General features: G+C 31.9%; 1 protein-coding gene across 13 annotated transcripts in view; it reads left to right on the top strand.

The window, feature by feature from the left end:
* Positions 1 to 14,049, top strand: part of GULP1 (GULP PTB domain containing engulfment adaptor 1) — a 266,982-nt gene that overhangs the window by 250,776 nt on the left and 2,157 nt on the right. For 11 of the 13 annotated variants that reach the window (XM_067741242.1, XM_067741236.1, XM_067741244.1 and 8 more), the window contains 3 exons: positions 2,152 to 2,376; positions 4,099 to 4,237; positions 8,192 to 8,286. In XM_067741242.1, the coding sequence (XP_067597343.1) occupies positions 2,152 to 2,376; positions 4,099 to 4,237; positions 8,192 to 8,286 (459 nt within the window). The remainder of the gene's footprint in view (positions 1 to 2,151; positions 2,377 to 4,098; positions 4,238 to 8,191; positions 8,287 to 14,049) is intronic. The other 2 variants (XM_067741246.1, XM_067741247.1) reach the window with 1 other exon arrangement.

Here is a 14,049-nt window from a genome sequence, read left to right as displayed (position 1 = left end):
CAAGTCATAAAACAATATAGAGTACTCCCATTTATAAGCCAAATGATACCAAGGACAACTTTCACATAATATCTTTTTATTTTTTACTCAGTACAGACATCCTTATCAATTGATAGTTTAAGTTAAAAAAAGTTGCTATAGTATACATTAAACAATAAATATTCATTGACATTATATATCAAGTATTCTAATATGTTATACAGATTATTTTAGAAAAACAAAGTTTTGTCCACCAGGAGCTTACAGTTTTACTTATAATTAAGTAAAAGGTGGCTACCAACTACAAAAGTTTACAGTGAATTATATAGAACATGAAATAGATCTTAAAATTATATACATACATGCGTACATGTATACATTTCTATAGATAGATAGATCACTATAGAGATCAGTAGGAAAGCAATCATTATGTAACTGTATATGCATATTAATAGAGTGATAAATTACATAATTCAGACCATCAGAGACTTGCTTCCACACTGAATTCTTTCCTCAACTTAAATCTGTCACTTTACGCTTCCTTCTTTCCCCCTCTGCTTCCTGAAATGTGTGAAGAGGTGACTCCTAGTTTAAAGATTCTTTCAAAGTTGTTTCTCCTAACTATAATTTTAGTTACAACCTTTCACCATGAGGTTTATCAAAAGCCAGATTTGTGTTGGCTGCCTCCAGGTCCTATTAGTGTTGAAAAATCTCTTCAGTGTGACTTGTAGCTGAGAAGTCTGGCTCCAGGTCAAATCCTTTAGGCCCTACAAAGTTACAAGGTCTTTCCATGGCAAGCCTCATGGGAGAAAGCTGCCCTCCTCACCCCAGATTCAGTGCACTGCTTGGAGGAGTTGTAGTCAGGGACTCAGCCCCCTTCACCACCCAGGCCGGCCGCACTATTACGCATTAACTGCATTCCCAGCCCAGGTACCTCCATTCAGAGCCCTCCTTATTGGAGGCCCTTGACCAAGGCCTCTCTTAAGTGCTTCATCTTTTGGGGGCCTTGAAAATACTTTTCTCCACTAGGATTCAGTTTTCAGTATTTTCTACTCCTAGTTCTTTTCCCTTTTCTCCCCTCTGCACTCCCATCTCCCCCTCCCCAAAACAAAACCAGCAGAAACCTTGTGTTCAGGGCTCCCTCCGGAGAGAGATACTGTCCTGCTTCTGTAATGATACTCCTGACCTTTGCCCAGTGCCATTCACTGGGGAAAAATGGGACATTGATGGAACCAGAACCTTCTTTCTGGCCTCTTGCTTACACTATCATTGTAAGTGAATAAAGGCTCAATTATTACATACTTTCATTTTGGTTGCTGTTTTAACTGACCACTCTGACATCTGGCCACTCAGCTCTGTCCAGTTCAGTACTTGACAGTAGCTTTCCATGATGTAATGGAAATAGCTTCCAAAAGTCATCCAAAGACTGATGTGCAGACCCAGTACAGTGTACTAGTTGCTTATTATTATTTATCTCTCTGATTTACTTGAGATGCTTGACAACTCCCTCTGCCCATCCCCCCAAAATTTTACCATTTGGAGCTTACTACCTATAGAAAGGGCATGATGATTGGAGTCAGATTGTTTTGAATTTTGGCTTTGCTTCTTACATACACACAGGAGTAGCTCATAAAGAGTTTATGGGCCTTGATTCCCCTATCTTTATTATAATATGGATGTAATATTACTAATACTTCAAATGAATTTTTTGAGGATTAAATCTAGAATGTATGTTGTAGCCCTTTTTGAAAATTCTACAAAGTCTTAACTTATACCAGACTTTACTCCTACTGACATTTTTTTTCATGTTGCTATCCTTCCTTTTTCCCATCTCAGTACACAGAGGCTCTCTCAGAAATAAATCTGTAAGCATTTGTCATTTTTCTCTCCACTTTCTTCCTCTCAAGTCGTATTGAATGTAATATTTTATTAAAATACCTAAAAATGTAATATTTCAGTGAAAAATCATCAAATTAAACAATCCAGAATCTGAAGACTCTTGCAATAGGAAAAAATCTACTCAAACGATTTGTTTTAATTTTAGTAAAGTTATTTTGAAAGTACTTATCATTTTCACAAAATATCCTAATACATTTTCATATATACTTTTTTTCTTTTTCCTCCACATCTTCTTTCTTCTCCTTAGTATATTTTTCTGTCATTCCTTTACAGCTGCTGCACAAAATGTCTGATCATGAGCAACACGGGTTTCAGAGATGCTCACCTTCTTTCTGGCGTAGAACTGATGATTCATCTCCCTGTCTAAATATTTCTTCCATTACTGTCACTCCTGTCAACTCGCCTGATTCCAGACTATCATTGGGACTGTTAATACCACCACCTTCTAAATGTGGCCTTCCCAAGCCAATCAGTGAGAGCAGCATCCCAAGACCTCATGTAATTCGCTAAATAGAAAATGCTTTTTATTATCCCACGTATTTTTTTAATTCTGCCAAAATATGCCATTTATATAGTAATGAAAAAAATCAGGTATGTCTTGAATCGATGTGATGTGATCTGGGGCCCTTGTGTGCCATTTTTGCATCCTTTGGTCATCTGATCTCAGAGAGTTTCTAGTAGAGAGTGGTGGTCCAAATCCACAAAAAGATGAAATAGGACAGGTACTTTCAAAGATCCATCAGATATAGCAACTGGGAAATTAGGCCATTGTTGAGACTGGCAAAAGCTCTTTCAGTAGAGTTCAGCAAAAAGAGCAAAGTCTGGAATGATCTGAGTTGAGGATTGGATGAAGTAAAAGGGCAAGAGATGTGATACCTCCTTCAAGGACCTCAGCTTTGAAGGGAAGGGAAAGAGATATGAGAGACGAGAGGAGTAAAGAGGCACTGGGTAAAGACCTTTTTGGTTGGTTTGTTTTAACAACAGTCAAGATCTGAGTATCTTTATATCTTGACAAAGAGGAGAGAGATGGAAGCCAGTGGAATTTGAGAGAGAGGCTGATTAGGAGAACAACATTCCTGAGTAGGAGGAAAAAGCTGAGGGATAAAGTTGCCTCCAAGTCTTTGGATAGTATTTGTAACTGATAGACTATCCATTAAAGTTAAAGTAAGTTGCTAAAGAAAGGGAGATGACAGCAATTTTCCTGCATGAAAAAATGTACTAACAGGTTTATTAACTGAATAGCAAATCTATCACTCTTTACACACAATCTATCACTCTTTACACACAATCAGCCTTTTTATCTTCACTACCTGCATCATCTGTGAATCAGTAAACAAATGTATTTTGAGAACACAAATTATAATATGAACCACTCTAAGCAATTCTAAACAATATTCATGTTCTTATAAGAAAAATAATTTTTTCTCACTATTTCTCTCCAAAATGGGAATTCTCTTTCTTTTATATCAATAGATGATATATATATATAAAATAATTTTTTTCCCTATATGACAATCAAAGTGATGATTGTCTCATTCTTTCATTACATCCTAGCCCAGACTGGCCCAGATAACTTAATCATTTTGTGATTATAATTTATTTCACAAGGTAGCTATTTATTGTAGAAAACGATGAAGTCTTATTCTAAGAAGAAAAGTCACTGCAATGAATATAATAGTTGGCTCCTTTACAGTTATAAGTACAAATTAAAATAGACTCCTTAAAATGTTTTTAAAATCATTATCAATCGCTTTTGAATGGTTATATTTAAGATTCATCACTTATGTTCGGTTATTTCTGTCTAAATCTTGTAATCTTGTGCAAAATACATTACTGAAATCAAGGTTTTATATAAGTAGTTTCTAACACGTTTTCAATTCTCTGATATAAGTGGCAATTATTTCTAGATATACAAAAAATCCAACATATCTTTTATATCTGTCTAGAATAGTATTATCACCATTTTTGCCATCATCTTTGAGAATATTTTTGCAGAAATTTTCTTGCCAATGAGCATTTAGCATAAGTGGTTGAGTCATATGAAATAGCCAATATGTAACTTTTTTTTTTTTTGGTAACTATTTTTGATTTACAGAATGGCAAGTTCATATGACTCAACTGCATTTTTTGTTGTGCTTATATATGTTTTATATGTGTATGAAATATTTAGCATTATAATGTTTCTACATGGAATACTAATTCATGTTATCTTCATTGCAGGCAGGCAATGTGACACCTAAGTCTCCCTCCACTGACATCTTTGATATGATTCCATTTTCTCCAATTTCACACCAGTCTTCAATACCTACTCGCAATGGCACGCAGCCACCTCCAGTCCCTAGTAGATCTACCGAGATTAGTAAGCTTTCTAAACAAATCAATATTTTTGCTATATTTGTGTACATTTTAAATGTTTAATTAGCACTTTATGGGAAAGTATATATCTTAACAAGCTCACTAAAAATTTTAATCACTGAAGAATTATGTTTATATATATGTGCCAAATTCAGTTATTTATATTTTACTTAATAATTGAGAGTATACTACTAAAGACATCACTATTTGCATTTGAAACTGTTTTATGAAAAATGATATTTTGGTATAGGCTTAGTTACATCATAATACAAAACAGTTATGTTTATTGTGTTGGGGTTATATTTTTAATGTTTTGTTTAATGATTAAGAACAGTCCTGTGGTAATTATTTTAATCATTTAGAACTCAGTTTAATTTTTTCATCATAGAGTATATGGATAGTCTTAGTTAAAGAAATATATAAATCTATGAATTCCATGATTTATTTATTAACCCTATGTAAGTGTTCTTTCTTTGATATCTACAAAGCTATAAATGCATTGCTTTTCTGATTTACTTTCTGTATATCTGGAAGGAACATAAAAGTCTCTCTGACGAAGTAGAAAGCATCTAACAGATGTTCATCGTCAATGTCTTGACTATATTTTGCTCTGTGCCCTGTCACAGAAAGTGAAAGAATAGTTTCCAATGGCCATGATCAGTCATCAGGTCTAAAGGGGCACTGAAGAAAAGAGAGTTTTACATATTTTGCTTTATTGCATCCTCTCTGGTTCACATTTGAGACGTTTTCAATGTAACTCTGAAGTTTTAGGTTAAGGCTGTAAAGCACTTCAGAGCCTATAGTTTATTTGTTTCCCCTGCAGAACTCAACAAAGTGCATTGCACATTTTAGGTATTCAGTAAATTTCAGAGGACTAATTTATAAATACAAAGTAATAACATTAGAACTTTAAAAATCAGTGAACAAAAATATTTCAATACTTTTGTTGAAATATAGTACATTTAAATTCTTCTGAATATATTTTGTGTCAATGCAAAATATTTTTTTCAAGGAAATAATCCATAATATACATGTGTTTTTAGAAAATGTTGCCAATATCTTGATATGGGGAATTTTTTGTCCTTAAGAGTGTTCCAGATCTCTTCCTTTACCACTGTTCTTTACTTCCTTGGACTACATCAGTGTTTTGCTCATTCATGTATTTAATTCAATGGGCATTTGTTTAGTACATACACTAGACTTGGGTTACATGCTAGAATTTGAAATATAAATTAGAAGTGTACCCACAATGTCAGGTTTTAATCCAAGTAGAATATAAATTGAGAAGAGTGAATAGATTTTAAGATACTTAGAAGGAATAATCCATCAGGATGGTAACTGAAAGTTCAAACTCCATTATGATTCAGGATTTTGGACCAAATGTTGTTAATGGGAAAACGAGAGGTAGAGAGGGGGAAACTGATGAGCCTCTTTTAAATGTTAGTGAGTTTGAAATGCCTTTGGAAAATCTAGGTAGAGATGGTCAAATGGTTTTTAGGGATTTATTAATGAGAAACTGAAGTAATATCTTGCTATATTTTTTAATGTCTATCTATCCCAAATGCCAGAGTTTAGTAAATACAGCAGTATATCATTAGAAAGATTAGATAGATACATAGATAGATAGAAAGAAATGGAGTTCTGATTACCACTGTATTATATCTATCTGTCATTTATCTATCAATCATCTTCTTGTCTATCTATACTAACAATTTAAGGACAGATTGTTCAACTCAGTTTTAATTGTAAGATTGTCTAAAACTGTAATCCAGTGGGCTTTTAGTAATAGGACTTTTTCTTTTAATGAAATCTTAAATGTATTCATTCATTTATTTTCTTTATATTTTAAATACATAAAAGCAGAAACCTACAAGATTGTTCCTTAGTTTCTCTCCTTACTGCCTGAGAACCCTAGTAGTTCTCCAGAGTATATTTTTGATCTTTGAATATGTATCAGACTTTAATTAATTTGTTTAATATCATGTTTCCTAATTGATTATAAATTACATGAGGGAAGGCACTTGACTCTAAAGTCCTTTCCTCAACTGTTTTAATCCACTGCCTAGCAAAATGTATGGCACATAATATGTGTTCAATAAATATTTAGTGGATAAACAAAAGAATGAGTGAAGTATCACCTATTTTTTTATTTTGCTCTTGTATTAGATTAAATAATTTTCATGTCATTAATTACATAGCAAATCTTTTTAAATTGAAAATTGGACTTATATGACTTTTTGTTATGAATTTTAGATCCATCTGAGCTGACCAAAATATGCCAAAGAGCTCTATTATATTTATTAATTTGCGTGGTATTGATATGTCTACTTAATATGTAAAGTAGTACTTTTTTGACTTGTGGGGGAGTTGTGGACCCTTGAGTATATGATAAAAGTTAAACCTCTTCACAGAAAAACACAACATGCCCACTCATACAAAATTTTGCATTGCATTTCAGGAATGTTAAGGATCCCTTAAGCCCATCTGAAATCTCTGGTGATTTTGAGTCCCAACTTTAGAAAACCTGTGTAATGAGAATCTCTGTTCCTCCTGACAACTCTATTTCCTCTTTATTAATTCATTTCTTTTGACAAGCATGTACCACATGTAAAGCATTGCTTGATGTGTTCGTGGTACAGTGGTAACCAGGATACACCTCCAAAGAACAGTTCCTCTTTTCTCTAAGTTCTGGTTTATTGCCTACAATAAACATCGGACTGAGGAAAATATATAGTAACAACAATAATAATACCCATCAGTTATATGTATGGTGACAGTAAATTCCCATTTGTTTAGGAGTACCCTGTCTTATACCCTTCATCCTGGTGAAACTTGGTAGCACTCCTTTCACTCTTAAAAGTGTCTTTATTTGGAAGATAAATTATATGTCCTTATTTATACAATACTTACCAGAACCAGGAGCTTCTAAACATTTTACATTTATTAACTTAATACATGAATCTGAAAAAATAATTGTAACTAGAGAAGCAAGAATCTTTCATAATGGGAGTCACAATGATTTAGAAGATATAATAGAACTCAAGTAGCATAAATATTATTTCTTACAAAGCATTTAATTTAGAGAATATAGTTTCCTGAAAAATGAAAGTCTTGATACATTATAAATTTCCTTGCCCATATATAATTTAATTTTTTGTCAGTTAAGGCTGCATTTAAATTGATTCAGAGGAAAGAAATTTCTTAAATTAAAAAGGAATTTTAAATCATAAATTAAGTCATAGTCCTATCAATTACAAACATCAATTTTAACTTTGATACTTCTTTAATGATTAAAAAAACAATGCAGACTTTAAAATATATGCACAGAGAGCTTTTTGATACTCAATTACTGCTATTTTTTTTAAAGGAAATTTGTTTGGGGGAAAAGAGGCATTTTTAAAGAACCTGTCTCGTGGTTATCTAGGAAGGTGATATGATTTTATACTACATGAGATGATGTGCCTTAAATTTTTTCTGGCTAAAAGGTGAGATTAAAGTACATGAACTGTGAGTTAAACTACTTCCTAATCTACTAGGTCCTACCTATTGCTTCGCTATTGTGTTGCAGAGTCATCAATAAATGGAATAGAGAAGTTTCAGTGAGTAATACGTTAATTTTAGTACATTTAAATTGCTTTAGTAAAGTGTAGGTATTGTAATATATTAATTATCAAATATTTGGTGAATTTGATATTAAGTCTTACTTAAAGACACAGAAACCTCTCTGAATAATAATTCTTTGTAACCAAATAGTTTTTAAATCGTCATAAAAGCGGATCTTTGCTTGCTTGTTGGTGTTTAACTAGTCTAAGCTCAGGAAAGCCCAACATAAAGTATGTGTGGATAGGGGCTCATTTGGTCATGCAGGTGCTTCTTTATATAATCCTGCCTTTGAAACGTAACTCACCCCAACTCACTCCTTGTCATTTCATATACTAAATTATTTTCTTCCTTTTAGAACGGGACCTATTTGGAGCAGAACCTTTTGACCCATTTAACTGTGGAGCAGGGGATTTCCCTCCAGATATTCAATCAAAATTAGATGAGATGCAGGTGACTATTTTAACAGATTGGCGCATAAATGTTTTTGTTTTCTTTTTTCTATGGGACTAAGAGAATGTTATTACTAAAACTACCCTTCCCTTGAACTGTTATCAACTTACTTAAAATAATTACTTTAAAATAACAATAACATACATTTAGTCCTAAAAATACTCAGACAGATGCTACGGATAAGGTTTCGTTGTGTTTTGTTCTTAATGGTGCGATTTACAGTGGCAAAAACATGGTTCTTTTTTTTTATACAAAATAACATAAATTCTTCATGAGTTAATTATTCAAAATCCAAAAATTGAAAGGTCATTGCACTAGACTTATAAGATTTGATCTCAGTCTTAACAATTAACAATTATGAATTTCAGAATTGTGAACGGGTGAAGGAAAATCATTGTAAGAATGAAATCAGTCTCTTAAAAAGAAACATTGTAAAGGGGGTCAACTGTATGGTGATGGTCAGAAAATAAACTTTTGGGAGCTTCCCTTCCCTGGCGGCGCAGTGGTTGAGAGTCCGCCTGCCGATGCAGGGGACACAGGTTCGTGCCCTGGTCCGGGAAGATCCCACATGCCGCGGGGCGGCTGGACCCGTGAGCCATGGCCGCTGAGCCTGCGCATCCGGAGCCTGTGCTCCACAACAGGAGAGGCCAAAAAAAAAAAAGAAACTAAACTTTTGATGGTGAACACACTGTCCTGTGTACAGAAGTCGAAATATGATGTTGCACACATGAAACTTATATAATGTTATAAACCAATGTTACCTCAATTAATAAATAAAGCTGAGAGCTAAAACGAAGAATTCCAAAGGAAGAGGGGTATAAAATAATAGGAAGCATTGTAACTATAGTTCATAACTTCTGGGCTCTTACTGAAACAGCAGACACCAAATGACAGCTTCCTTAGGAATGTAGTCCAATTGAGTTTTCATTCCTTTCTCTCCCTTTTATTTTTCAATTCTGAATTGTTCTGGAAGTTTGAAGATATTGGTTTAGAAGCTTTGTACAGTGGGCGATGATTAGTAATTAGTCTTATAAGCACTATAATAAAGTCTTCTCTTTATATTTCCCTTTACATTTTGATGAAGTTATTATATCCTATTTTTCATCAAAAAGACAATATATACACAGAAGAATTCAGGCAGAGACCAATTATATGAAGCTGATTGAGAAGATGTGGTGAAGAGATGGAGTGGTTTTTATTTATTAGGCCTGGGTTAATACATTCACTCTCTATGCTTCATTTCCTGGGAAAAAAAAAGTTGAGGGGTGGATTATGATCTTCTAACACTGATAAAACACTGCTTCCTAGAAAGATAATAAATATCCTTTCACTGATTTTGGACTGAAGGTGTGAAGCAGTCTTCTAGGTATTATGTGAATATCCTTATTATTATAGATATAATAATGCCTCTGCATTTTAAAAGTTGGATTGTTTAACATACCTTGAGGTTTTTAAAGAATATGTCAAAACAAAAATTTCTCAAGTTGGGTGATTTATAATTCCCTTTTGCATGAAAAATTATTTTAAATCCTTAATATTGACTTAAACTGTAAACTATTTCTATAACATTTCTTAAATATTTACAAAAAAAGTTATATACATTTTATCCTTATAGTTCTTATACAACTATTAATTCAAAACTTATAAATTAAATAAAAGCGAAATTACAACACCTAATAAAATTCAGATTAAGAACTTTAATATAACAGCATGGATTATTTTATTTGGCTGAAACTAAAACCACCAACATCATACTTCTGTTGATATCAGCATGTATCTTGTTTGATGACACAATTTCCCCACATCTTTTCGGTAGTTAAAATACTACGAGACTTTCATTCAAATAGTGCATGATTATTTAGTGAGAATGCTTTATTTATTTCATATGAAATAAATTTATTTTCCTTTTCATTAGTTTTACCAATTATGGTTGTACTACCTTGGGACTAATGCTTTTGTAAGAACAAAAACAAACATGGGCACTGATGTGGTAGTATTTGTTCTCAAAGGTTATACAAAACACAAAGACTTTCTATTAATATTTTTTAGATTTTCACACAACAAATGTTTTCTATAGATGTTTGAAGATAAGCCTGTATCTCCAGATTTTTGTAGAAACCCAGTTTGAGAAACACTATATTGAAATGATTTAATGGTATGGTAGTCAAATAATGTTACACTGTGGTATTTTTGCTTTTGTTTTCTTTTTGTCATTTCTAATATACTCTTAATGTCTTTTTTATTCTTTTCTGCTTTCATGGTGGGTAGCGCCAGAGATGGTTGGTATACTATTTTCATAATAATTTTAAACAACTTATAACTTCTTAAAGCTAAACCTTAATATTTGCTTTATTTATTTAATAAATATTCAAAAAGCAGTTTCACATGTATATGTCTGATTATTAGTTTTGTTTAAAGAGGTTTTATAACCCATACTTGAAGTTATTTTTTCAATGACTCAATCACTATTGCATTGTCCACCTCATTGCTTGTCTGTTTCTTTTAGTACACGATGTGTTTGCAAGGTCACTTTAATTAAAGTAAAGTAATATTTTAACTAAAATTTATAACGACTTTTGTTATTAATCTTGTTAGCCTAATTAATTGAATGCACACATTTAGCTACTATTTTTATCTTTGCATATAATGTAAAAACTTAATACAGTATAATGGGTTGTATAAACTATATTGAGTTAATACGCCTAGTGAGATTTTTAATTTTCCTCTTTTATTTAAGAGGAAATCATAGAAATATCTCATGAATGTAAGAATTTAAACAGAAATGTTAAGCCATAGTTTTTATAAATTGTTAGAAAATTAGATATTTATTTGAAATCAATTATATCCTTATATGATTTGACATAATTTAAACTTCTTAGTACATGTCACTGACAGGCAAATCAGTTTAATAGTATTGATAGCCCAGAAGTGTACCTTGTATGTTATAATAATTTAATACATTAAAAAAGGAGAGTGACAAGTCAATGAAAGAATTTTGCATTAAGTGATATTAAGTCAACTGGTTAATAATTTAGGAGAAGATCAATGTATAGCTGAAGCCTACAACAAATGCTCAGATAAATTTTAGAAGCCTTGGGCAGTTTAAAATTTTTGAAATACAATTATATATATATCAGACTTTTGAATTGGAAAGAAATTTTTATAAGGAAAAGGAAAATATGTACATATAGTCACCTATAGAAGGTCTTCTATAGTTCTTTTAAATTTTCTCTTTAAAAAATATAACTATATCATGTACACATGATTAAAGTAAGTAGACAAATGATTAGGAAACTAAATAATCAACAGATAAATTAAAAAGTGTAGCTCACAAAATAAGACCACAGATGGCTATATACTTATAGACATGTTAAGTCTAATCAAAGAAAACATACAAATTAAGAACTATAAAAGCTATTTTAATCCAGCAAATTAAACATTATATTTTTTTACTAATATAGAGTGCAAATGAAATTGTGATGAAACAAGCACTCTAAATCATTGCTGGGCCAGTGTCAGTTCACAGCATCCCTTTGGGGAGTAATTTGTTACTAATACTTGTATTTCTGTTTGATGTCAAAAACTTTAATATAATCTATTCTGAGGAGAAAATAACTATGAATGTGGAAAATCTCTATGCATAAAAACATACAGTCAACCTTATTTATAACTATAAAATACAGGAAATAAATTATATTAAAATTAATAGAACATTATAAAATCATCAAATTAGTTTTACAGGGACTCAAAATAATCAAGTTTGTTCTGCTAAGATTAAAAAAGAGTATAGAAATTTATATATAATATATCTAATACATTAAATAAGTTATATATAATATATATTTATTTATATTAGTATTAATTTTTTTTAATTTATAGGTAGAAAAGAGGGAGACTCAAAGGACATACTTCAACATGTTAATTGTTGCATATGAGTTTTTTTCTTCCTTGATATGCTTTTCTCCATGTTTCAAAGTAAGAAAATGCAATTGGGGAAAGTATTTTATATAAAAATATATTTTTAATAATATATCAATAATAAGATCATTATTTTGTGTGATATGAGTTTATGATAGTTTCCATCACTACGTAAGTTGAATAAGCCTTATTTTCATTCAGACGTTTAAAATTCAAGAGGATATGGAAACCTTAGAAGGATTTAGAATGCATTAAGTCATGACTTACTAAATGAGGCCTGGAAGGAAGGGTCAGAAAATGTGTGGGAAATTTTAAGGGGAAAGAAAACCAAGGAGCCATATAACAATGTGTCTGTCAAAAGGGATAATTAAGTTAATCTAAGACGACTCCTAAAGAATCCTTATAAAAACATGGAGATATTCTTGTAAGTGATATACAAACATTTTTTGTTGAAACAATGACCCCTATTTTACTTTGATTACTATTCTGCCTTTCATATACTGATAACACATTGATAAATAGTATTTTCAGAGTAACTGAAGTGATAGTGGTTTAATTTCAGAATGAACTGATTAAAAAACAATGGTAAATCTTTCCAAAGGTAGTATATATCCACATTACTTACCTATCTATCTGTCTATCTATCTATCTATCTATCTGATATTCCAGAAGATGACATAGTACATAGATCCTCAGATATCCAAATAAAATATTTTAAAAAGCAGTTTATTTACAATATTTTCAGTTTAAAGTATTGACTTTTCTGAGTATTTGGCGGCTGTTTAAAAAAATATGCATACATGTGGCAAAATATTTCTCTTGTGACCAGAATAGGCTTTTAAAACAATGGTAAGTACTCTGACTTTTACTTAACTAAATATAATTTGTATTCCAAGTACCGAGAAGTACTTTTGAAAAATCCTTAAAGTGATGGCATTGCCGTGTGGTCTTTGTGCTTAGGCATAATGAAGAGTGTTCTTTAAACATTAACAGAGAAAAAGGTGTGGCTTGTATTTTGTAATGATTTTCTTCCTCTATATCATAATGTTTACATTGGATTTATAGTAAGTACATTAAATACTGGTTCTAAATGAAAGTAACTTGAGGAAATGCAAATAGATATGCAATTGGCTAACACACGAGTAGATACCATCTAATCAAACAAAACACAAAGCAGAACAGAGGACAAAAGTCTTCTCTTAGAGAGAGATTTTCTTTTCCTCAGGAATAGACTTTTGTCTACATTTCATTTTATGAGCAAGGATGGGGATGGGGAAGGTGGTAAGACCAGAGATGGCCCATAGTTCAACTACCTTGTACAGAAAAGAAAAGAGCTGGAGAGTAGAGAAGGACAAACATCTTTACCACTAACTTTTAACTCAAAAATCTTCAAAAAAATTTTTTTCATGGCAATTGGGTACTTGGTCTCAATAAATCAAAAGAAATTTAACTTCTAGAAGCATCTAAAACATGCTAGAGGTGAGTGGAATTCAAAGCAATAATTTGCAGCTACAAGGCTAGTAGAGGAAGCTTTCTCCATGGCGAAGTGATCTGCAATCCTGTGTTACACATAGGGTACAGCATTGCATTTAGGGAATACAATGCAATTTATTTTACCAGGCTCTGGATAGTGGTAACCAAGAAGAAAAGGTGAAAACTATCAGGCTGTTATCACCTTGAGGTCTAGCTATCTTACTTATATGAATATTGACCTTTAAAGCCAAGGTATTTAAGCAACAGTAGAATGACATAAAGTAGACTTCACTGAAAAGAAACATTTAAGTCTTAAAATTACTTAATTCCACATATTTCTGTTTTCTTCTATCTCTTATGCGTGCTAACCTC

Source organism: Pseudorca crassidens, chromosome 6 (assembly GCF_039906515.1).
Source record: "Pseudorca crassidens isolate mPseCra1 chromosome 6, mPseCra1.hap1, whole genome shotgun sequence".
NCBI lineage: Eukaryota > Metazoa > Chordata > Mammalia > Artiodactyla > Delphinidae > Pseudorca > Pseudorca crassidens.
This window is presented reverse-complemented; position numbering and strand designations above follow the sequence as displayed.